The sequence below is a fragment of the Elephas maximus genome, chromosome 10 (assembly GCF_024166365.1).
Source record: "Elephas maximus indicus isolate mEleMax1 chromosome 10, mEleMax1 primary haplotype, whole genome shotgun sequence".
NCBI lineage: Eukaryota > Metazoa > Chordata > Mammalia > Proboscidea > Elephantidae > Elephas > Elephas maximus.
The window spans coordinates 117,577,420-117,602,272 of NC_064828.1; the positions used below are offsets into that span (position 1 = coordinate 117,577,420).

General features: G+C 44.8%; 1 protein-coding gene and 1 non-coding gene across 3 annotated transcripts; both read left to right on the forward strand.

The window, feature by feature from the left end:
- Positions 1-6,538: 6,538 nt before the first annotated feature.
- On the forward strand, positions 6,539-13,458 carry EIF5 (eukaryotic translation initiation factor 5). Of its 2 annotated transcripts, XM_049898348.1 has the most exons (12): positions 6,539-6,627; positions 6,727-6,918; positions 7,714-7,993; positions 8,110-8,191; positions 8,642-8,814; positions 9,127-9,238; positions 10,158-10,300; positions 10,545-10,703; positions 11,622-11,783; positions 12,046-12,210; positions 12,495-12,629; positions 13,059-13,458. In XM_049898348.1, the coding sequence occupies exons 3-12, from the start codon at positions 7,922-7,924 to the stop codon at positions 13,146-13,148; spliced, it is 1,293 nt and encodes a 430-aa protein (XP_049754305.1). In that variant the 5' UTR covers positions 6,539-6,627; positions 6,727-6,918; positions 7,714-7,921; the 3' UTR covers positions 13,149-13,458. The 2 variants fall into 2 exon arrangements, with proteins under 2 accessions (XP_049754305.1, XP_049754306.1); XM_049898349.1 differs by lacking the exons at positions 6,539-6,627; positions 6,727-6,918 and adding an exon at positions 6,930-7,139.
- LOC126084862 (small nucleolar RNA SNORA28) lies at positions 9,550-9,676 on the forward strand. The gene has a single exon (XR_007519096.1). It is a non-coding gene; the product is annotated as a small nucleolar RNA SNORA28 (small nucleolar RNA).
- Positions 13,459-24,853: the final 11,395 nt, after the last annotated feature.

The following is a 24,853-nucleotide window of genomic DNA, read 5'->3' on the forward strand; positions in this document are numbered from 1 at the left end:
CGCCTGAGTGCTTAACCACTGCAACACCAGGGCTCCTTTTTTGTCATCCCCCCAAACTGTAAACAACCCAAATGTCTATCAGGAGATGAATGGATAAACAAACTGTGGTATATCCCTACAGTGGGAGACTGCTCAGCAATAGCAAAAGGAATGAAATATTGATACACACGACCAGCTGGATAAATCTCTAAACAATTATTCTGAGGGAAGAGGGGTCAGGAAGGGGTAGATGGGAGGGATTCTGGGGAGCGAGGAAACTGCAGTGAGCCTGCGCGATGTTGACTGTGGAGATGGCTCCTTGCGTGCATACGTACATCAAAGCTCACGATGTTGACTGTGGAGATGGCTCCTTGCGTGCATACGTACATCAAAGCTCACGATGTTGACTGTGGAGATGGCTCCATGCCTGCATACGTACATCAAAGCTCACGATGTTGACTGTGGAGATGGCTCCTTGCGTGCATACGTACATCAAAGCTCACGATGTTGACTGTGGAGATGGCTCCATGCGTGCATACGTACATCAAAGCTCACGATGTTGACTGTGGAGATGGTTCCATGCGTGCATACGTACATCAAAGCTCACGATGTTGACTGTGGAGATGGTTCCACGCGTGCATACGTACATCAAAGCTCACGATATTGACTGTGGAGATGGTTCCACGCGTGCATACGTACATCAAAGCTCACGATGTTGACTGTGGAGATGGCTCCATGCGTGCATACGTACATCAAAGCTCACGATGTTGACTGTGGAGATGGCTCCATGCGTGCATACGTACATCAAAGCTCACGATGTTGACTGTGGAGATGGTTCCATGCGTGCATACGTACATCAAAGCTCACGATATTGACTGTGGAGATGGTTCCATACGTGCATACGTACATCAAAGCTCACGATGTCGACTGTGGAGATGGCTCCATGCGTGCATACATACATCAAAGCTTATCAAATGACACACTTTAAATAGGAGTCATTTACTGCAAGTTGATTGTTGTTGTTGCTAGCTGTCATCGAATCAGCCCCTAACTCATGCACGACAGAACAAAATACTGCCAGGTCCTGCACCATCCCCACGATAGGTTGTGCATCCGACCATTGTGCTCCACAGGGTTTTCGCTGGCTAATTTTTGGACGTAGATTGCCCTGCCTTTTTTCCTTGCCCATCTCAGTCTGGAAGCTCTGATGAAGCCTATTAAGCGTCACAGCAACACGCGAGCCTCCACTGACAGACGGGTGGTAGCTGCGTGTGAGGTGCACTGGCTGGGAGTCCAGCTGGAATCTCCCACACGGCAGGGGAGAATTCCGCCACTGACCCACCACTGCCCCTCGTGTAAGGCAGTTACAACTCAACAAAGCTGCTGTTTTAGAATGCAAACTCTGATTGAGTGGGTCTAAAGTGGGGCCTGAAATCCGCAATCCTGGAAACCTCCCAGGTGAGGCCGGTGCTGCAGGTCCGTGGACTACACTCTGAGTTTGCGTGTCGATTCGTGAACCAGCAAACGCACTGGACACAGGGAGGAAACGGGATCAGACTGAGGACAGCCAGGACCTGGAGGGAGAAGAATGGCCATCCCTGTTTGGCTTCCTGCCAAGCTGCAAAACTAGCTCCCAAGGTCGCCCTGGAGGATGATAGAGTGAAAACTTCAGAAACAGGAGAAATCTCTGAGAAGGGGAATGTCTTAGTTTCTCCGTGTTGCTATAACAGAAGTACCACAAGGGAGTGATACCAATCATCTAGTGCTGCTATAACAGAAATAACAAAGTAGATGGCTTTAACAAAGAGAAATTTATTTTCTTACAGTCTAGTAGGTTACAAGACCAAATTCAGGGCATCAACTCCAGAGGAAGGCTTTCTCTCTCTGTTGGCTCTGGAGGAAGGTCCTTGTCATCCATCTTCTCTTGGTCTGGGAGCATGTCAGTCCTGGAACCTCAGGTCCAAAGGATGCGCTCTACCCCTGGCGCTGTTTTCTTGGTGGTAGGAGGTCCCCAACTCTCTGCTTGCTTCCCTTTCTTTTGAGAGATAAAAGGTGGCCATTACATTGGATCAGGGAGGTGACCTGAGTAAGGGCGGTGTTATAATCCCACCCTAATCCTCTCAACACAAAATTACAATCACAACGTGGAGGACAACCACATAATACTGGGAACCATGGCCTAACAAGCTGATACACACATTTTTGGGGGGACATAATTCAATCCAAGACAGGTAGTTTTAACAAACAGAAATTTACTTTCTCACAGCTTAGAAGGCTGTTGTTAGATGCCATCAAGTTGGTTCTAACTCAGCAACCCTACACACAACAGAATCAAGCACTGCCTGGTCCTGCACCATTCTCACAATTGTTGCTGTGTTTGAGCCCATTGTTGCAGGCACTGTGTCAGTCCATCTCATGGAGGGTCTTCCTCTTTTTTGATGACACCCTCTGCTTTACCAAGCACGATGTCCTTCTCCAGGGACTCGTCCGAATTCAGGGCACTGGCTCTAGGGAAAAGTACTCTCTCCGTCTGCTCTCAGCTTCTCTAGTGGGCCATCCTTGGAGTTCCTGGGCTTGTGGACTGGCCAGCCTCTGTGGTCTTCAGATAGTGTCGGTCCCCCCATGTCTGCCTTCTTCTGTGCCTAGTCTGTTCTTCTGTATCTCAAATGTGATTGGCTTAAGACACACCCTACACCAGTAAGGCCTCATTAACATAACCAAGAAAATCCTACTCCCCAAAGGGACCACATCCACAGGTATAGGGATTAGGATTTACAACACATATTTTTTTTGGTGGGGGGGGACACAATTCAGTCCATAGCATGGGTTCTTTCCCCTAGGAAAAGACCCCACCTAATTCAGAAGACAGACAAGTACACCGGCAGCTACCACAAAGTGAAAAGAGTGCCAGAGGTGTGGAAGAGGCTGGGGTTGGGGTGGAGGGAGCAGGTCACAAAGGTGGGCGAGGAGACAAGGGCCCAGAGAGCTAGAGATTTCACAGAGGGGGCCGAGCTCCAGGCGTGTGTCCACCATACACGTGAGGTCTGGGCAGGCCTGGTGACGTGGGAAGACCTGTACCCTGCTGCCTAGCACCTCAGAAATGTGTATGGATATGGCTGCATTAGATTACCACAGTTTAGGACGCTGGCCCCAGTGTTGGCCACCGTCCCTGACAGCCTCTGGGCTCACCAGATAACCTTCGGCTTCCTTCCCGCGGTTTCAAAGGTCTGCATGCCACAATGACTGGCTGGTCAAACCAAAACCAAACCCACAGCCGGCAAGTAATCCTGACTGATAGTGGCCCTATAGGACAGGGTAGAGCTGTCCTACAGAGTTTCCAAGGCTGTAATCTCTACGGAAGCAGAATGCCACATTTTTCTCCCACGGAGCCTCTGGTGGCTTGGAACTGCCAACCTTTCTGTTAGCACCCGAGCTCTTTCGCCACTGTGCCACCAGGGCTCCTTGACTGGCTCGTACTGGGAGAAAAAAGATACCAGGCCTACATCCATCTGATCCTCAGGTAGAAGAGACAGAGCTTGAGTAACTACCGGTACCGGTATGTAGTTTAAAAAGCACCACTGAGGTTCAAGAAAGCAGAAAGAGGGGTGTCACAGGGTGGGGACAGCCAGCCAGCCAGATGGTCCCTCCCAGTCAGCAGGACTGTAGGCCCTGTGAGAGCCCACAGCTGTCTTCAGCCTGGAGGCTGAGGCACTCGAGGTTCTCAGTGCCATGCAGAGTTGATCTTGCTCATGGGGCCCGACTCATGCTAAACAAACTCACAAGGACACCAATACCTAAAACCCAAAAGGCCAATTCATTCACTTCCCTTCCCAGCAGCTGCTCATGCCTGGAATGCCTAATTCACACTCGGGTTCAACAAGGATTTCCTAAGCAGCAAGAGTCAGGTACTTAGCCAACTGGGAGCAAAACAGCACAGCCAGAGGAGGCAGGGATCCAGAGGAGGCAGGGTTGTGCAATGAGCTTGGCGTCAAACACACAGGACTTCAAACACTGGCCACCATTTACTGGGCAGGTGACTTTGGGTAGATTACTCAACCTTCCTGAGACTCTTTCCTCACCTGTGAAATGGGCATGACAACATCCTGTCACGTGGTTGTTAAAGAATTCAGTGGGTTTACGCAAAGGCCTAAGCTTTATTTATGCTTTTATTTATTTGAAGGGGCTGTACCACATAACGGTTAAGGGGAGAGACTTTGGGATCAGACAGGTCTGAGATTAAATCCTAGCTCTGCCATTTACTAGGTATACGATCTTAGACCAGTTGCTTAATTTTTTCCACTAAACCTCTGTTTGCTTATTTCTAAGATGGGAATAAAAATTCTCATAGGGTCTAAGAAGTAAAGGTGATAATACATTCAGAGGACTGCAAATTTCTAGGATACAGTATTTTTTTTAGTAAGCATAGGACAAATGGTATGAGTAATATTTAAAAATTGATTATATTGAAAAGAGTGGTACAGATATTAAAAAGTCAACACTCATACAAACTTTAATGAAATTAAAAGTCAGGAGGCCAAACGGCAAAAAAATTAATCACTGCAAATTTATCACTAAAAAACTTGTCTGAGGAGGCAGGCCTCTTAACTCAGGCTGGTTTCACGCCCGTATCTTCTGAGGACTTTCCAAAATGTGTCACTGATGTGCAGCCAAGCAAAAGCTCAAATCTGTCTCTACACTGCTAAGTCATGCTTGCAGGTCTAACTGAAGTAGCGAGTCCTGATCTACACTTGTAGTTCGTCATGGAAACCAGGGTAGCCACTACTGCCTTCCATGTAACTAATTCACACTGATGTATGGTATCCGTTTGCAAAAGATACAAATCACTTCTCAGTTGGGGTCGTCCCTTTGATTTATTCCTCCCACCCACACTGTCAATTTTAAAATGGTTTATCAGGGAAGAGAGGCACATTGGCGGCTCAGTGGGTAAAGCACTCTACTGCTAACTGAAAGGTCAGCATTTGAACCCACCAGCTGCTCCCAGGGAGAAAGATGTGACAGCCTGCTTCTGTAAAGATTTACAGCCTCGGAAACCCTACGGGGCAATTCTACTCTGTCCTAATAGGGTTGCTATGATTCGAAATCGGAATGGAATCAGCGGGGCTTGAGGTTTGGATTTTTATCAGGGAAGGATAATCTTGAACTTCAATTGAAAAAAAATAACCAACAAACCTTTCCATTTCTTCACGCAAATTCAACTGGTCTAAAGCATAACGCATCTCCTTACTACCTCAGTCTGTCCTCAACCACATCGCTATTTGATCCAAACCAGGGTGCCCAGGACAGCTTTGCCGTGCCTGCTCGTTAGAGACCAGAGGATAAGGGAGTAGAACCAGCTGCTCAGTGATTTGGTTCTTGCTCTACTGCGGTCAAGTAAGCCCAAATTTCAGGGGGGATTCTGGGTGCATTTTTTTACTAAGTCTCAGCAGAAACTTTCACACAGAATCTGTTTCTGAAAGAACAGGAGCGTTTCTGCAATAACCTCTAACAATCAGAACGGGAAATATTCATTTTCAACTGGATGCACCGGAACCTTGTCATAAACACCTCTTCGTACACAGTCACAGTTGGAGAGGTGGATGCAGAATGGCCACCCGACGTGACACTTATGTTGAGCAAAGTGATAGTAGGCTACTGAGGCTCTCGGGGTGCTTGTCCGCTCGGAAAGCAGAGGGGGGCTGTCCACCTTCTAGAAGACCGGGCCCCTTCCAAGCTGGCCTTCGGGAGGCACGGAAGCCTAAAGGGGTGGCCCAGGCCCTGTGGGCGGCGGGGCTGGCTTCCAGGGGACACGGGACTGAAAGGCGGAGGAGGCGGCCGGGGACTCCCGGTACGCTAGGCCCGGGGTGACCAGCTCTCTGGAGGGCCGGGGAGCCCAGCGTGCAGCCTCGGCCAGCGGGCGAGGGGCCCAGGTCCCCGGGGGCGGTGACTCGGCGAGTCCGGGCTCCAGCTGAGCGGGGTCACGGTCCCCGCGGCCACCCGGACCCGAGCTTCGGAGGCTAAAAGGCGACACCTGGGGTGAGGGCCCGCGCGCCCCGTCTCCAGCCGCTCCCAGGCCCAGGTTCGCTTTAGTCGGGACCCGGGCACTGGCGCCCACGGTGGCCGGGGAGGGAAAAGGCGGGCTCCCCGAGCCAGGCGCCTGCGCGCCGGGGAGACGGCACCGGTCCTCTGCGGCCGCCGCCCGCGGCTCCGAGCGCTGCGGTCTCCCCTCGGCGGGCCAGCGCGAAGGCGCGGCCGGTCTCGGGCCGGCGGGGGAGGGGAGCCGGCCGCCATCTTCCCCCGGGAGCCCAAACCGACAAAGCGCGGCCTCCGCCCGGCCCGGCCGCTCCCGCTCTCGCGAGACCCCGCTCGAGTCCCGACGCCTCACCGCGAAGGCTTATGGGAAGGGCAGGGGAGGGGAGGGAAGGAAGCCGGGACGCGGGGCTGGGGCGGGCTGAGGCCGCGAGCGGAGCCTCCGGAAGCAGAAGGGGCGGGGAAAGGCGCGATTGACGCCCCGCGAAGGCCAATGACAGGCGCGCCCGGGCGGGCCCCCGGCCAATGGGCCGCGCCGCCTGGCGCGGGGGCGGGCACTGGGCCGAGGGTAGCTCGAGCGCGGCGGCGGCGTTGTTCAGTCAGAGCGAGAACATTCCAGAGGTGAGTCCGGTGGCTGGGCGGCGGCCCGCGCCCTCCGCCCTCCGCCCTCCCCGCGGGCTCTCTGGGCTGGGGCTCCGCCTCACGGCGCTCTGTCCGCAGGTCGCCAGCTCCGGCGCTGACGGGTGTGGACCCCGGACGTCGCTGGGACTCCTCCCGCGCTCGGCGGCGGCACCGGCCCGTCCGCTCCCCTCCCGCCTCCGCCTCCGCCTCGGACCCCGGTGACCACGCGCCGCACTTCATCCCAGTCCCGGGCGAGCAGCGTTGGGTTTATGTCTTTATTTGACGAAAACGGTGAGTCTGACGACGGCGGCGGGAGATGGCGGCCGCACAAGATGGCGACGGCCGCCGCGTGACCCCGCGCGTGTGGCGCAGTTTCGGGCGGCGCGGGGCTGACTCAGGGCCGCTGCTGCATTTGTGAGTCATCGGCCGGGGGGCGGCGGCCGCGGCCAGCGGCTCCGGAACGGGGCGCCGAGGCGGCCGGGACCGCGGTGGCCATGGGGCCCGGAGCGGAGGTTAGCTGCGCGGAGAGCTCAGTCCCTGGGTGAGGGGGCCGGGGCTGCCCTTCCCGCGAGGCCCGTGAGGGCGGCAGCCGCGGCCGCGGACGGTTGCGGAGCTTCCCGTTCTGAAGTCATGGCTCGTGGGGGGGCTAAGAAGTTGTGGGTGCGGGCCGGGTCGGCTTGGGCTGGGGGGCGAGCGGGCCGGCTTGGGGGTCGAGCGGGCTTTGTGTCTAGTTGTCAGCGATCGCTGACAGCATGGGGGCTCCGCGGAGGCTGACCGCTGACGGCTGGTCGAGTTTGCGCTGGTACAAACCCGCAACAGCTGTGAAACGGCTCAGTTTTTTTTTTTTCTCGTAAGCCAGCCATTTCTCCTTCCGGAGTCACTTTAGGCCAAAGAAAAGCATCTTATGTTGTTGCAATTTGGCTCTGTTACATGAGAATATCAGCTTTGGGGCACTTCAGCCCTCCTAAGGTGTTTTTTAATGCAGGAGAGTTCGGTGCAGTTAACCAGGATGCAAAGGGAAGTGTTTCTTCCATGCAGGAAACGTTTTAAACTCGGGGGGTTTTGTCTTTGCTTTTTCTTTTTCAGAGCTGTTGCGCAGCCACTGGTACCTGTATTGGGGAAACATAGCATACAAGCAAGAAGCTTACAGCCTCAGTGGCGAAAATTTTTTCATGTCAGAGACCGAGAACTCTTGCAGTCGTTTATGTCATCCCTTCTTCTCCAGACAGAAGATACCAAAAAGTTGCAATCAAAGATCTCTTCATCTTATTGATAAAGCCACTAATAAGCCAAAATGTCTGTCAACGTCAACCGCAGCGTGTCAGACCAGTTCTATCGCTACAAGATGCCCCGTCTGATTGCCAAGGTAACACAGGGCTTCATTTTTGTTTCAGTAGGAAGTCATAAGCTCTCTTGATAGATTTTAAGCGACTACAGCTAACTCGTTAGGCAGTGTGAAATTAAAATTCTTATTTCCTTTAGGTTGAGGGCAAAGGAAATGGAATCAAGACAGTTATAGTCAACATGGTTGACGTTGCAAAGGCGCTTAATCGGCCTCCAACGTGTAAGTAATCTCTTGGAGAAGTTTAAAAAGGCATATCATGAAGTCTCTGATATGCCTGAGTTGTGTGCTACTTAATTAGCTTAAGAATTAAATGGAATTTAGGGCTTAAAACTGATTGATTGATGTAGTAGTTGTCATTCATAACGTAATCTGAAAATAGGAGGAGGTATGCTACGTAAATATGGATGCTTAAAGATTAGTTTCGTTAACTGTAAAGAGAGCCCTGGTGACCTAGTGGTTAAGCTCGTGGCCATTAACCAAAAAGTTAGTGGTTCGAACCCACCAGCAATTCCATAGGAGAAAGATGTGGCAGTTTGCTTCCGTAAAGATTAAAGCCTTGGAAACGCTATGGAGCAGCTCTGCTGTATTCTGTGGGGTCACTATAAGTCAGAATCAACTCGACAGCAGTGGGTCTGGTTTTGGTAATGAGTCAGAACTTTTTTCAAATAGATCCCACCAAATATTTTGGTTGTGAGCTGGGAGCACAGACCCAGTTTGATGTTAAGAATGACCGTTACATTGTCAATGGATCTCATGAGGCGAATAAGCTGCAAGACATGTTGGATGGATTCATCAAAAAATTTGTTCTCTGTCCCGAGTGTGAGAATCCTGAAACAGATCTGGTGAGTACCTTTGAGGTTTTTGTCAATAAAAAAAAAAAGCTGTGTATTTCTTTTGTGCTCAGTCCTGTGATATCACTCAATGATGTTCCTGGGATGGCAGAACAAAATTACTGAGAAATAACAAGATCTCAAATATTGGGGGTATTTTCCTTACTGAGCTTTGTTTTTTAACAGGTTTCTTTATGAAAATAATTCTTGGTTATTGAGTTCATGTTTTAGATGTCTTCTGAGAGTTTTGTCTTTATACTTGGTTTCTCACAGTAGAATCATTTTATATTACGGATGATATACTTGTTTTTATTTTTCTGGCAGCATGTCAATCCAAAGAAGCAAACAATAGGTAATTCTTGTAAAGCCTGTGGTTATCGAGGCATGCTGGACACACACCATAAACTGTGCACGTTCATTCTCAAAAACCCACCTGGTAAGTCTTTGTGATGGATTTCTAATGTCTTAACATGAAGCCACTAATTGTCAGAAACAGAATGGCAGCTTCTTTTCTCTAGAACCAGAATGTAAGGAATTTTTAATTCTCATGGTGTACGTAATCTGCGATTCCTGAATGTACCATCAAAGCTGCCGTTTAAGCTATAGCAAATTTTAAGACAGCTTATCTTAGAAGGGTTGAAAGAAAGTATAAAACGGAGTGATGGGATCCCAGCAAACAGAAGGTCTGCTGCTGAATTTGGGGGTACTGTTTTATAAATGGGGCTAGGCTCAAGCTTAAGTTTATGCAAGCAACACTCTGTGGCAGATGAGCAAAACTGTCTGACACAATTTGCGCTTGCTATAGTAAGAAAGTCTAACCTATTCCGGTGTTTTCTTCCTCAGTGGGACAAGCCGTTATATAGACTTAAACATTGTTTGAGCTGTTGATTAAAGCTCAGTTGAGATTTGGTCTTGTTCAAAGTTCATGAGGGATGCAGGGGAGAGGTCATAAGGGACAATCTTCATTACCTGATCCTGATATTTGAAGCATCAACAATTCCTGCTAATCTTATCCAACGGTTATTTTAGAAATGTCTCGAAAACTAGATAATAAAAAAGGAAGAATGGGGAGCTAAAAGGATCTCAGTGTTTAATAATGATTTTGCCACTAGTATTTTGGGTCACTGTATGCATGGGCTGAGTTTTTTCATGAAATGGGTACATAACTTTGATATGTGAACCTTAGAATTACAGGCAAAATTGTTTTTATGGTTTTATAAAGGAAGGCGTCCCACAGCATTCATTGGACTCTTCAGAGTGGGGGTGTATATGGTACAAAAGGCCAGAGTTTTAAATGTTCCCAGTGGGCAACGAGGTGAAGTAACATGTGGGATTAAACATTTATTTCCTTGTAGAGAATAGTGACAGTGGTACAGGAAAGAAAGAAAAGGAAAAGAAAAACAGAAAGGGCAAAGACAAGGAAAATGGCTCCATGTCAAGCAGTGAGACACCACCACCCCCACCTCCGAATGAAATCAGTCCTCCTCCCCATGCTGTGGTGAGTGCAAGATGACAGCAGGTGGGCGCTCAAGTTGGGCAAAGTAGAAGGCATTGGCTGAGGTGGGCAGGAAATGATGGAACTAGCCTTCAGTATAACAGGACAACCAGCATTTTGACTTCTGGGTCCTGTTGATTGAATTAAGATGAACCCAGTTTGTTTTAGTAGAAAATTAAGTCAATGCCGTGAGCTTGATTGTTTCTCATATCTTAAAAACTTTTGACCAACCGTTTTCTGTAAACAGGAGGAGGAGGAGGATGATGATTGGGGTGAGGATACAACCGAGGAAGCTCAGAGACGCAGAATGGATGAAATCAGTGACCATGCGAAAGTTCTGACCCTCAGCGATGACTTGGAGAGGACTGTTGAAGAGCGCGTCAATATCCTGTTTGATTTCGTTAAGGTAAAGCATATACTTCAGAGGTAGTCTACAAGCAGTCTCAGCCCAACCGTGGACTGTTAGTTACTTTACAATGGGTGACTGGTAACTTTTTTTCAAGGTTGTTATCTTTGGAATACTTAACACATGGCTTATTTTTACTCCCCATCCCTGCCCTATTTTTGTCTTGAAGTCATTTTGGATTTGCGGAACAATGAATCGGGTTTTTACAGTTGATTTGACCTTTCTTTTTAATATATGGTTTTTTGTTAAAATATGTCACTACTTTTTTTCTCACGGAAGTCCAGTTATCTGTGAGTCCGGTTTGATGTGTCCCCGGAAGAACCAGAGGAAGTCATAGATCCAGACCTGCACTGCAGGTGGAGCAGAATCCATGGTGGTTCTCTGGCTGCCTGTTAGGATCCACCTTCTTAAATAGTCAAGCCCTCTTACTGCTTAGGTTTTGTGAGCCTTAAATTCACTCATTGCTGTCAAGTCTATCCTGACTCATAGCTACCCTGTAGGATAGAGTAGAACTGCCTTACAGAGTTTTGAAAGAGCACCTGGTGGATTTGAACTGCCAGCCTTCTCATTAGCAGCCATAGCACTTGATCACTATGCTACCAGTATTTCCATTGTGGGCCATAGGATTCTTTTAAAATTGTCATATCTTGCTGTTGTATTAATTTTCTGATTATTTTGCCTGGTCTGTGATAGGGTTTTTTTCTCTATAAAAATGGGTGTTCCGCCAATGGGAATTATCATTTATAAGTTAAATTTGAAAGCGGGAACTTTTCAACGTGTAGTGTTCTCTTAATTCTTAGGGATTCCTAGTAAAGAATAGGGACAAGTTGTAGGAAAACACGAAGTTGATGAGAGCAGGACTCACCGTGGTTTCTGCGTCCCTCCATCTCAGTGTATTTTGCTTCCTTCTGTTTACAGAAGAAGAAAGATGAGGGTGTTATCGATTCGTCTGACAAAGAGATTGTTGCTGAAGCAGAAAGGCTGGATGTCAAAGCCATGGGCCCTCTTGTTTTGACTGAAGTTCTTTTTAATGAGAAGATTAGGGAACAAATCAAGAAATACAGGCGCCATTTCCTACGAGTAAGCAAATTATTTTTAGGTTTGTAAATGCAGTTAACGTTGTGTGAATTGGGGAACGTCACTTAACTTCTTTTGCTAGCTTGTTTTTCCTGCCATTCTGAAAATGCTCCCCATAGACCCTCTGGGTAAGTGACGCAGAGATCTTTACGTATTGGTCTTTTGCGAGCCATGGGTATCTGGGCCGTAGCCTTGAGAGGATGGATGAACATCTTTCAATATTAGAGTTGTCAGCTTGTTGATGCCAAAATTTATCTATTTGCAGTTTTGTCACAACAACAAAAAAGCTCAGCGGTACCTTCTTCATGGTTTGGAGTGTGTGGTGGCAATGCATCAAGCTCAGCTCATTTCCAAGATTCCACATATTTTGAAGGAGATGTATGATGCAGACCTTTTGGAGGAGGAGGTTATCATCAGCTGGTCAGAAAAGGTGGGCTACATAAAACGGGCTTTGCCAGTGCAGAAGTACTGTGGCTGAGCTGTTGGGGTTTCTGATAACCTAGTCTTTTCTCCGTTAAACTGCAGCCCCTGTGCTTGGCTGGTGTAACTTGTAGGTGATTTCCACCATGTCTGATCGGAAACTGCTTAGATGAACAATTTATGTTTGTTCAACATGAGCTTCTGTTAAGGATTCAAGATTAGAATGTGACCCAGTTCCCTTAAAGAGCTCAGCATGAGGGGTTGTATAAAGAAAATCATACTGAATTCTTTCAGGCCTCTAAGAAGTATGTCTCAAAAGAACTTGCCAAAGAGATTCGTGTCAAAGCGGAGCCGTTTATAAAATGGTTGAAGGAGGCAGAGGAGGAATCTTCTGGTGGTGAAGAAGAAGACGAAGATGAGAATATTGAGGTAAACTGGGAAGACATTACAGTGTTAGTAGGAGTTTGAGAATTAAAAGATTTGTGAGCAGTAATGTAAAATGGCAGATCGCGGTAATTCAGATTTTAAATTTTAGATAACAATAGTAAAAGACAGGATTTGCCAATTTGGAAGATACTCACGTTACTAGAAAAGATCTCAGACAGTAAAGATAGTCTCTTTAACGCAGGTTGCATATAGAAAAATTGTCAGTAAAAATTTGCAAGCTGTCGTTAGGCTCCGGGGGCCATTTAAAGATAACTTTTAGTTTCTGATATCAGAAACTTTCATGTAGAATGATTGCAGTATCTAGGTGGTTTGTTTTTTTTCTGAGAACTTTTTATTTACTCTTTCATTAGCAGACTATTGGGATGAGGGTTTGCAAATCAATGAAAAAAAAAAAACGATTTATTTTATCAGGTGGTGTATTCAAAGACTGCCAGTGTTCCTAAGGTTGAAACTGTGAAGTCTGACAACAAGGATGACGACATTGATATTGATGCCATTTAAAGTGATGGATGCAACCTAGCTTAACAGTGTAATGCTGCAAAATTTTCTGCGTTATCAGCCAGAAGTGCAACATGTATGTGCCAAAGCTGCAATGGCTTAACATCATGCTACACTTTATACTAAAAACGTTATACTGTGAGTGGTCTGTAATTAGCCCAATGTGACATCTAAGGAGTCCATACACATCCAGGAGCAGATGTAGTTTGCTTATTTATAGCATGTTTCTTCCTGAAAATCTAATGGTGGACCCATTTGGATCATCACATTTATACAGTTATAAAAATAAAGATTTGTTTTTGGTCATTCTTCAGATTTTTGGCTCTGAATGACTTAAGCTGAAATAATTGGCTCCTTTTTAAAATGTTGCACCATCGTTTAACCTGAAAGGATTTTTGGAGCCTATTAGATGTTGTTAGGTGCTGAGACTAGAAAGAACTCATCAGCAGAATGTAAACCGAAATTTATTTGTAAGTAAATCATCTTATTCAGCTATTAAGAAATTTAGTACCTTTAAGTTTTCTCTGGTCTCTCAAGTTGGAATCTGGTACATTGTTCCCACGCTGAGGGGGACTGATAATCAAAGGACAGTGCAGCGCCATCTTTATTTTACTAAGAGGTAAAAAGGACCCTAGTGTCCTATAAATAACTTTAAGAGTAGGTTTGAAACTTGAGTTGTGGTTCTTTTTTGTTTCAGTTCGTGTACACTTGCCCCAAATTTTAGTCTTTGAAGTCATGTGCATTGCATGTTGGATGAGCCGGGGAAATGATCACATTAACAAATAAGCATTTTGTTTGTGTAGCTGTTGCTTCGTACTGAGAAAGAAAATCAAACTTTGGAGTGTGATTAAATAGCAAGCTCTACGATATTATTTGGGGAAGCTGAAAAAGGTGCACTTAATACCTGACAAAACCAGTATAATTTTTTTCAGGTTTTGCCATTATGGTTTAGATTACAATTTCAAACTATTTAGGCATAACGGTATCTTGTTGAGTGTGTTTTATTCTCCGGATGTTATAGTTTATTCTTTAATCCCTTTTACATTTGGACATTAGCGTAATGCTTTTTAGATTTTGGTTGCTACTTTGCCAGAATGAGTGCTACTATGTCTAAGACTCTTATTTCCTCCCGTTTGCCTCACACACACCCCCCATGTCTTTAAAAAAAAAAAAAAGTACTTCTAAGTCAGCGCCTCTATTTTGGCATAAGACTTGGGATGTTTTTTACTTCACATTGAACATAGGCAGACAGATACCCAAGAAATCTGTGAGGATGGTCCCTGGGTGCGGGTCACTGGGGCCTGACCCCGCCTATCTGGGGCTTTAGATTTGAACATACAAATAAGAGTTAATCACTTCCTTGTGACTTTTTTGTCCAATTAGCTGATCTATACTCGCTTAATACGGGTTCTGACTATATCTGAGCAGTCCCCTTTTTCAGGGTAAGAATTTCTCCCGTTTACTCCTCCCCATAAAAAGTGCATGATGGGAATCAGGAATCTTTGGGGTTAATTTATGATGGGAGCACTGGCTTATATCGTTTTCCTCCCTGACTCTTACTCCTTTGTGACCCATCTCACAGGTTTTAATGAGATCTTAATAACAAGTGTATGTAAAAATTTTTCACATTGAAATTATACAGACATTTGATATAAATAAAACATTAGTTTGATATTTTAAGGAATTGAGACCTAGCATTCTTACTACAGACATAAGTAAGGATGGGTCTCCAGCTGCCTTTGCTAGATAGATACTGGTGAGAGTGGAGCAGGAGCCTGCCTGGGGGGATTGTGCTTTGTCAACCAAAGAGAAGGGTTTGCAAATTTGCATCTCACCTAGGTTTTCAAATTCTTTGCTGCAAGGCCAATTTCAAATTCTACAGGAGATAATGGTGACCTAAGCTAAGTTGTACTCTAAATACCCAAGCTAATGAGGTTCTGTTTTAGAATTTGTTTTTTCTTTTAATCTGAAGGAAAACAACGTTCAGGGCTTCTAAACACTAAAATGAAAATGTTGGCTTAGATGAGTGTTGAGTCTGGTGCCAAACCTCAGTGGAATTCAAATTCTCATAATCTGAGTTTTGTTCACAGAGGTTGTCCTAATAGAGTAATTCTTCACTTTGCTCTATTTAACTATCAAAATTTACTGTTTCAGACACCTATGTTACTTGATTAAAGCAATTTTAAAATTAAATTTTGTCTCTGTTGATGTTAAAATTAACCTAGATTTTAATTTTATGAGATCTAAATGTTGAAATCTGCTCTGTTTTGTAGCTGCCACTTTGGATTGGTGTTGAATGTTGTTTACTGCCATTTTTAACTTGCCAGCCCTCGTCACACCCGTGTGTTGTTCGTTTTGTGGGATCACAGTTTACTTAGACCTGGTGGTCATATGTTCCTGTTCTATAATGCAAGCTATGAACTCACTCCCTTTTTAGATGTGATTTTTTTTGAAGCCTTGACAGGTGCCTTACTAGGGAATGCAGACATGGAGGTTATATAGTGGGTATAGTATATATCTTAAAAAAAAAGTCATTAAAATCCACTTTGCAGTTGGCTAACTTATAAGACTTAGTGACCGTAGGCTTGGTTTTTTTTTTTTTGGTTTTAACTTGCAGGATACGGTTTGAATCCTCAAAGTTAAGTGGACAGTGGGTATTTTATCAGTAATCTGGAATTGGGGGTAGGGAGGTGGTAGTTGGGTTTGGGCAGTTGGGTAGAGCTGTTATTTTTCTAATTGCTGCTGCTCCACCTACCTGTAGTTCATACTACCCACAGTAACCCAGAATGCCAAGTTGGCCATATCCCTGCACTGTCATTGTGACAGTTCAAATCCTGGCCTGTTTGATAACCTCGAGGTCTCAGAGTGCCCTCTACACCAGGAGCCATTTTGCCTCTGGCCTCCTGAACTGTCATGAGTGTCCATAATATTCCAGAAGGACAGAAGTTAGACTTCAGTATTCTCTGCACCAGTGCTTGGCACAGACGTGGATTCCCCTGTGAAGGGATCCCAGGGATCAACATCAGCAAGTGCCTTGTGCATGGCCTCCAGGGTCTGACTGGGCAATTGGAAACTTGGGGTTACGTCCACTGGAAGTGGGCCTCTGGACTTAGTAGAAATGTACTCTGTCACAGTTTAGGAAGCCAGAAGTCCAAATTTGGGGTGTCAGCTCTAGGGGAAGGTTTTTTCTGTTGGTTCTGGGGGAAGGTTCTTGTCATTAGTCTTTCCCTGGTCTTAGGAGCTTCTCTGCAAAGGAACCCTGAAATGCTCTGCTATCGGTGATGCTTTGTTGATGGAATGAGGTCTCTGTGTGTCTGCTCTCTTCTCATCTTGAGAGATTGTGTTAAAACACAACCTAATCTTGTAGACTGACTCCTGTTTCATTGATGTAACTGCCACTAGTCCTACCTCATTAACATCATAGAGGTAAGATTTGTAAAACTTAGCAAAATCTCATCAGGTGACAAAGTGGTGGACAGTCATATTCTGGGAATCACAGACTACCAAACTGATAACATTTTGGGACACAATCCATAACATCCCACCCTTTGGCCCCGCAAAATTCACATCCTTGCCACATAAAAGACACACTGACCCCATCGTAACTTAACGGTCTTAAAATCCAAAAATTCCTCATCTGTGAAATCTTGAATACAAGTTATCTGCTTCTAAAGTACAGTGGTGGAACAACAACGATCTAGACATTGCTGTTACAAGTGGGAGAAATTGGAGGGAAAGGGATAACAGGCACCAACAAGTCAGAACACATTACATTAACCTCAAAGCTTGAAAGTAACCCTCTGTCCTCTGAGACCATTTATACAATGCCCCTGACTTCAGACTAGGTATTGGCCACACACTCTGGAGGCCCCTCGGCTATTGCAGGTCAAATGAAACAGCAACTCCCCACTCTTGAATTTGGATAATCCTCTTCTAGACCATCTGGGTGGTGACTCCACCTTTTGAGACCTCAAAGGTCATGGCCCTACTGTTTAAGATGGGTAGCTCCGTTTCCTGTGTTTCTTGTCTCTTCCGCCTTCTGCTTCCTGGTTACGTGGCCTCTCAGGCCTCAGGCCTCAGTGCGTGTGTCCACACTGCTGAGGCAAGTGTTTTAAAGCTTTTTAGCTCCACTGGTAAGTGCCCAGAGGCACCGGACTCTTCAAAAACTTAGGCCAGAAGGCACTTAGTTCCCAACCCATGGGTCAGCACCAGTGCTGTCTTGTTCTGCTGCTGCCAGTTCTCTGCTGCTGCTTGCCATCTGCACTGTCTCCAGCATTAACAGCTTTCCTCACTTTGGAGTCCTCGCTAGAATTGTCTTGGACATCCGTAATTCCACCAGCAGTCTCTTCAAGATAATCCAGGCTTTTACCAAAAGAAAAACTCATTGCCGTAGAGCTGATTCCAACTCATGGCTGCTGACCTTTTGGTTATCAGGCGTAGCTCTTAACCACTACGCCACCACAGTTTCCAGATTTTACTGTTACATACCTTAAAACACTTAGAGCCTGTGTACATTCACAGTTAAAATTTCTGTATTTCAGGGATCTGTTACAGCAGCACCCACTCGGTACCAAATTCTTAGTTATCTAGTGCTGCTATAACAAATACCACAAGTGGATGGATTTAACAACATTTTAAGGGTGAGTTCTAAATTGGTTCTCAAGTCTGGTTAGTCTTAAGTTGATTGTGCTTCCAGTAGTAAGGAGTGCACTGGTAACCCGTAATGTGAGATGGCAACACAAATATGCAAAATGTCACCACCAGTAGATAAGGTATTGGTGAAAGGCGAAGCTCTGCGTCATATGTGACAACTTTCTACAATTTTGTCAGAATGAGAAGTGTAAGGAACCTGGTGGTTTGGTCCTGCTTTCGTTATAGACAAACTAGTAAAAGAGCTCAGGGCTTCAGAGTCAAGCTCAGATGCCGCATAAATGACCTCAAAGTGTCCACTTCTGTCTTGAAAGAAGGCGTTACTTCTCAGACCCAATACTGCCAGAAGCCAAACCCAGGGTCTTATTGTAAGAGTGACTGAACTACAAAGCCAACTCAATTGCCAACCTCAAGAGGTGTCTGAAGTTAAAGTGAGGGTGTTGATTGGGAAGAAATGAGATCCTGAAACTTGGAAAGGGGTCATATGGGCAGGTAACAAGGAAGCTGGAGACACTGAGCCCCTAAATTATGTTGAGTCATTTCTGCTGACAGAACCAGCCCTCTCCATCTGAGACTACTCCATCTTTATCTACTAAGCCATTCTCACCAGTAAAACCATTAGTCCCTACACCCCCATCTAATGAGAAAGAGCCTTTGTCTCAGTCGTTGCCTGGGGCAATGCCTGAGGTAGGTGTTTTATAAAATAATGGAGAATGTTCTCAAAACAATTCCACACTACGAATTCTGGCTTCTAGACCCATAACTAGACTTAAGTCCCAGCAAGCCCCAGAAGGTGAAGTACAAAGTGTGACCCAGGAAGAGGTACGCTACACTCCAGAATAACCGCTTGACTTTTCTAATATGTGCAAACAGGAACCTGGAGAATATTTGTGGGAATAACTGTTAGGGGTTTGGGATAATAGTGCAGGGGACATAAAGATGAATCAGTGTGAGCTTATTGGTACGGGCCACTAGCGCAGATTTTTCCTTCACTGTTTCAGTTCAAGAAGTTAGGAAAGGACCTAATAGTTTATTTGGTTGGGTCACTGAAGCTTGGATTACGTGGTGGCCTACACTAAATCAAGTTGAAGTAACCAGACCTGCTTTGGTATGTTGTAGAAGGTATCCAAAGGCTTAGGGAAATGGGCATGGTAGAGTGGATTTATAAGGTTAGACCCACAGAGCCACAGGTGGAGTGCCCAGAGGGACACATCTTTTACCACAAATGTTAGGAACAAATTTGTGAAGGTAGGCCCAGTGTCCTTGAAGACTGCTGTGATATTTTCTGTGAACCAGATTTGAAAGAACTGCCCTAACTGAATTAAGATAACTAACTACAATGGAACCAAGTGGCAGCACTCAATCAACAAAGATGGTGGGTGGGGTTAGCATAATGGACAGCGGAGTCAAAGCAGTAATCAGAATAGCCTGACGCCTGTAGACTTACGGCATTGGCTACTTAGTCATGGTGTCCCTAGAAGTGAAATAGGAAATCTACTTAATGTAAACTTGATCTGTACAAACAGATGAAATCTAGGAATCGCCAGAATAGAAGAGTCAGGCCCTTTCAGTTCCCAGACGAGCGAGTTTAAAAACCCACAACCCCTTGAATGAAGGGGAGGCTGGGTCTCCTTGAGAGGGACTACAATACACTTCAAAACTTATTCTGTTAATCTCTCTCCCAGCCTTCGCCAAAGGGATCTACAGCCTTTTACAAGAGTGATTGTTCATTGGGGGAAAAGGAAATAATCGGACTTTGCAGGGATTCCTGGATACTGGCTCTTAAGTGATACTAATTCCAGAAGACCCAAAATGTCACTGTGGCCCACCAATCAGAGTAGGGACATATGGAGGTCAGGTTACTAATGGAATCTTAGCTATATTTGTCTCACAGTAGGCCCAGTGGGTCCCCAGACACGTCCTGCAGTGGTTTCTCCAGTTCCAGAAGGCATAATTGGAATAGATATACTCAGCAACTGGCAAAACCCCCACACTGGATGCCTCACAAATGGAGTAAGGGCTATTATGGTAGGAAAACCCAAGTGGAAGACATTAGAACTGCCCCTACCTAGGAAAATAGTAAACTAAAAGCAATACTACATTCCTGAACGGATTGCAGAGATTACTGCCACCATCAAGGATCTGAAGGATGCAGGGGTGGTGAGTCCCACCACATCCCTATTGAACTCGCCTCTTTGGCCTGTGCAAAAAACAGATGTGTTTTGGAGAATGATGGTGGACTCCGATTGCAGCTGCCGTTCTAGATGTAGTTTCATTGCTTCAGCAAATTATTATGTCTCCCGGTACCTGGTTTTCAAAAGACACCTTGCATTGGGCAAATCAGCTGCAAAAGACCTGTTTGTGTTGAAAAGCAAAGATGCCACCTTGAGGACTAAGGTGTGCCTGACCCAAGCCATGGTGTTTTTAATCGCCTTATATGCATGCGAAAGCTGGACAATGAATAAGGAAGATGGAAGAATTGACGTCTTTGAATTGTGGTGTTGGTGAAGAATATGGAATATACCATGGCCTGCCAAAAGAATGAACAAATCTGTCTTGGAAGGAGTACAACCAGAGTGCTCTTCAGCAGCAAGGATAGTGAGACTATGTCTCATGTAATTTGGACATTTTATCAGGAGGAATCAGTCCCTGGAAAAGGACATCATGCTTGGTAGAGGGTCATCAAAAAAGAGGAAGACCCTCTGAGGGATTGACACAGTGGCTGCAACAATGGGCTCAAGCATAAAAATTGTGAGAGAAGAAAGAGCCAAAATCAGAGAACTGTCCCTACAACTTGAACAAATAGAAACTGAGCAACAAAAGAATCCATCAGGCACCAGAAGAAAACAAATAATAAAAATTAGAACTGAACTAAATGAATTAGAGAACAGAAAAAACAATTGAAAGAATTAACAAAGCCAAAAGCTGGTTCTTTGAAAAAATTAACAAAATTGATAAACCATTGACCAGACTGACTAAAGAAATGCAGGAAAGGAAACAACCCGAATAAGAAACGAGAAGGGCCACATCACAACAGACCCAACTGAAAGTAAAAGAATCATATCAGATTATTATGAAAAATTGTACTCTAACAAATTTGCAAACCTAGAAGAAATGGATGAATTCCTGGAAAAACACTACCTACCTAAACTAACACAATCAGAAGTAGAACAACTAAATAGACCCATAACAAAAAAAACAGATTGAAACAGTAATCAAAAAACTCCCAACAAAAAAAAGCCCTGGCCCAAATGGCTTTACTGCAGAGTTCTACCAAACTTTCAGAGAAGAGTTAACACCATTACTACTAAAGGTTATTTCAAAGCATAGAAAATGATGGAATACTACCTAACTCATTCTATGAAGCCACCATCTCCCTGATACCAAAACCAGGTAAAGACATCACAAAAAAAGAAAATTACATACCTATATCCCTCATGAACATAGATGCAAAAATCCTCAACAAAATTCTAGCCAATAGAATTCAACAACATATCAAAAAAATAATCCACCACGACCAAGTGGGATTTATACCAGGTATGCAAGGCTGGTTTAATATTAGAAAAAGCATTAATGTAATCCACCATATAAATAAAACAAAAGACAAAAACCACACGATCTTATCAATTGATGCAGAAAAGGCATTTGACAAAGTCCAACACCCATTTATGATAAAAACTCTCAGCAAAATAGGCATTGAAGGAAAATTCCTCAACATAATCAAGGGCATCTATACAAAGCCAACAGCCAACATCACTCTAAATGGAGAGAGCCTCAAAGCATTTCCCTTGAGAACAGGAACCAGACAAGGCTGCCCTTTATCACTGCTCTTATTCAACATTGTGCTAGGGATCCTAGCCAGAGCAATTAGGCTAGACAAAGAAATAAAGGGCATCCGGATTGGCAAGGAGGTAGTAAAATTATCTCTATTTGCAGATGACATGATCTTATACACAGAAAACCCTAAGGAATCCTCCAGAAAACTACTGAAACTAATAGAAGAGTTTGGCAGAGTCTCAGGTTATAAGATAAACATACAAAAATCACTTGGATTCCTCTACATCAACAAAAAGAACATTGAAGAGGAAATAACCAAATCAATACCATTCACAGTAGCCCCCAAGAAGATAAAATACTTAGGAATAATTCTTACCGAAGTTGTAAAAAACCTATATAAAGAAAACTACAAAGTACTCCTACAAGAAACTAAAAAGGACCTACTTAAGTGGAAAAACATACCTTGCTCATGGATAGGAAGACTTAACATAGTAAAAATGTCTATTCTACCAAAAGCCATCTATACATATAATGCACTTCCGATCCAAATTCCAATGACATTTTTTAACGTGATGGAGAAACAAATCACCAACTTCATATGGAAGGGAAAGAAGCCTCGGATAAGTAAAGCATTACTGAAAAAGAAGAAAGTGGGAGGCCTCACTCTACCTGATTTCAGAACCTATTATACAGCCACAGTAGTCAAAACAGCCTGGAACTGGTACAACAACAGGCACATAGACCAATGGAACAGAATTGAGAACCCAGATATAAATCCATCCACATATGAGCAGCTGGTATTTGACAAAGGCTCTGAGTCAGTTAATTGGGGAAAAGATAGTCTTTTCAACAAATGGTGCTGGCATAACTAGATATCCATTTGCAAAAAAATGAAACAGGACCCATACCTCACACCATGCACAAAAACTAACTCCAAGTGGATCAAAGACCTAAACATAAAGACTAAAACGATAAAGATCATGGAAGAAAAAATAGGGACAACCTTAGGAGCCCTAATACAAGGCATAAACAGAAAATAAAACATTACCAAAAATGACGAAGAGAAACCAGATAACTGGGAGCTCCTAAAAATCAAACACCTATGCTCATCTAAAGACTTCACCAAAAGAGTAAAAAGACCACCTACAGACTGGGAAAGAATTTTCAGCTATGACATCTCTGACCAGCGCCTGATCTCTAAAATCTATACGATTCTGTTAAAACACAACCACAAAAAGACAACCCAATCAAGAAGTGGGCAAAGGATATGAACATGCACTTCACTAAAGAAGATATTCAGGCAGCTAACAGATACATGAGAAAATGCTCTCAATCATTAGCCATTAGAGAAATGCAAATTAAAACTACGAAGAGATTCCATCTCCAAGGAGGCTGGCATTAATCCAAAAAACACAAAATAATAAATGTTGGAGAGGCTGTGGAGAGGTTGGAACTCTTATACACTGCTGGTGGGAATGTAAAATGGTACAACCACTTTGGAAAGCTATCTGGCGTTTTCTTAAAAAGATAGAACAACCATAAAACCCAGAAATCCCACTCCTCGGAATATACCCTAGAGAAATAAGAGCCTTCACACGAACAGATATATGCACATCCATGTTTATTGCAGCTCTGTTTACAATAGCAAAAAGCTGGAAGCAACCAAGGTGTCCATCAACGGATGAATGGTTATATAAATTGTGGTATATTCACACAATGGAATACTACGCATCGATAAAGAACAGTGACGAATCTGTGAAACATTTCATAACATGGAGGAACCTAGAAGGCATTATGCTGAGCGAAATTAGAGGCAAAAGGACATATTGTATAAGACCACTATTATAAGATCTTGAGAAATAGTATAAACTGAGAAGAACACATACTTTTGTGGTTACGAGGGGGGGGAGGGAGGGTGGAAGAGGGTTATTTACTGATTAATTAGTAGATAAGAACTGCTTTAGGTGAAGGGAAGGACAATACTCAATACACAGAAGGTCAGCTCAACTGAACTGGACCAAAAGCAAAGAAGTTTCTGGGATAAACTGAATGCTTCAAAGGTCAGCAGAGTAAGGGCAGGGGTTTGGGGATTATGGCTTAAGGGGACTTCTAAGTCAATTGGCAAAATGATTCTATTATGAAAACATTCTGCATCCCACTTTGAAATGTAGCATATGGGGTCTTAAATGCTAACAAGCGGCCATCTAAGATGCATCAGTTGGTCTCAACCCACCTGGATCAAAGGAGAATGAAGAACACCAAGGTCACACGATAACTATGAGCCCAAGAGACAGAAAGGGCCACAGGGACCAGAGACTTACATCATCCTGAGACCAGAAGAACTAGATGGTGCCCAGCCACAACCGATGACTGCCCTGACAGGGAGCACAACGGAGAACCCCTGAGGGAGCAGATCAGTGGGATGCAGACCCCAAATTCTCATAAAAAGACCATACTTAATGGTCTGACTGAGACTAGAGGAATCCCGGCGGTCATGGTCCCCAAACCTTCTGTTGGCCCAGGACAGGAACCAATTCCCAAAGACAACTCTTATCAGACATGGAAGGGACTGGACAATGGGTTGGAGAGAGATGCCGATGAAGAGTGAGCTACTTGTATCAGGTGGACACTTGAGATTGTGTTGGCATCTCCTGTCTGGAGGGGAGATGGGAGGGTAGAGAGGGTTAAAAACTAGCAAAATTGTCACGAAAGGAGAAACTGGAAGGGCTGACTTATTGGGGGAGAGTAAGTGGGAGTATGGAGTAAGGTGTCGATAAACTTACATGTGACAGACTTGATTTGTAAACGTTCACTTAAAGCTCAATAAAAATTATTAAAAAAAAAAAAATTGTGAGGATGGTGCAGCACCGGGCAGTGTTTCGTTCTGTTGTGCATAGGGTCGCTATGCATCAGAATCGACTCAACGGCACCTAACAACAACTGGTACCTGTTATGCAGCCAACTGTTGATCTGGCTAATGCCTTTTTCTCTACACCTGTTTTGAAGAACTATCAGAAGCAGTTTGACTTCAGCTGGCAGGGCCAGCAATACACCTTCAGTTGCCTACCTAAGGACTACATCAACTCTCCAGCCCATTTCATAGTTTAGTCCACAAGGACCTTGATCACCTTTCCTTTCCCCAAGACGGCACACTGGTCCATTACATTGCTGACATTATGCTGATTTGACCTAGTAAGGAAGAACTGTCACTGACTCTAGACTTACTGGTAAAACACTTGGGTGTTACCTACCTACCTAGTGCCATTAGAGGCTAGGAAATT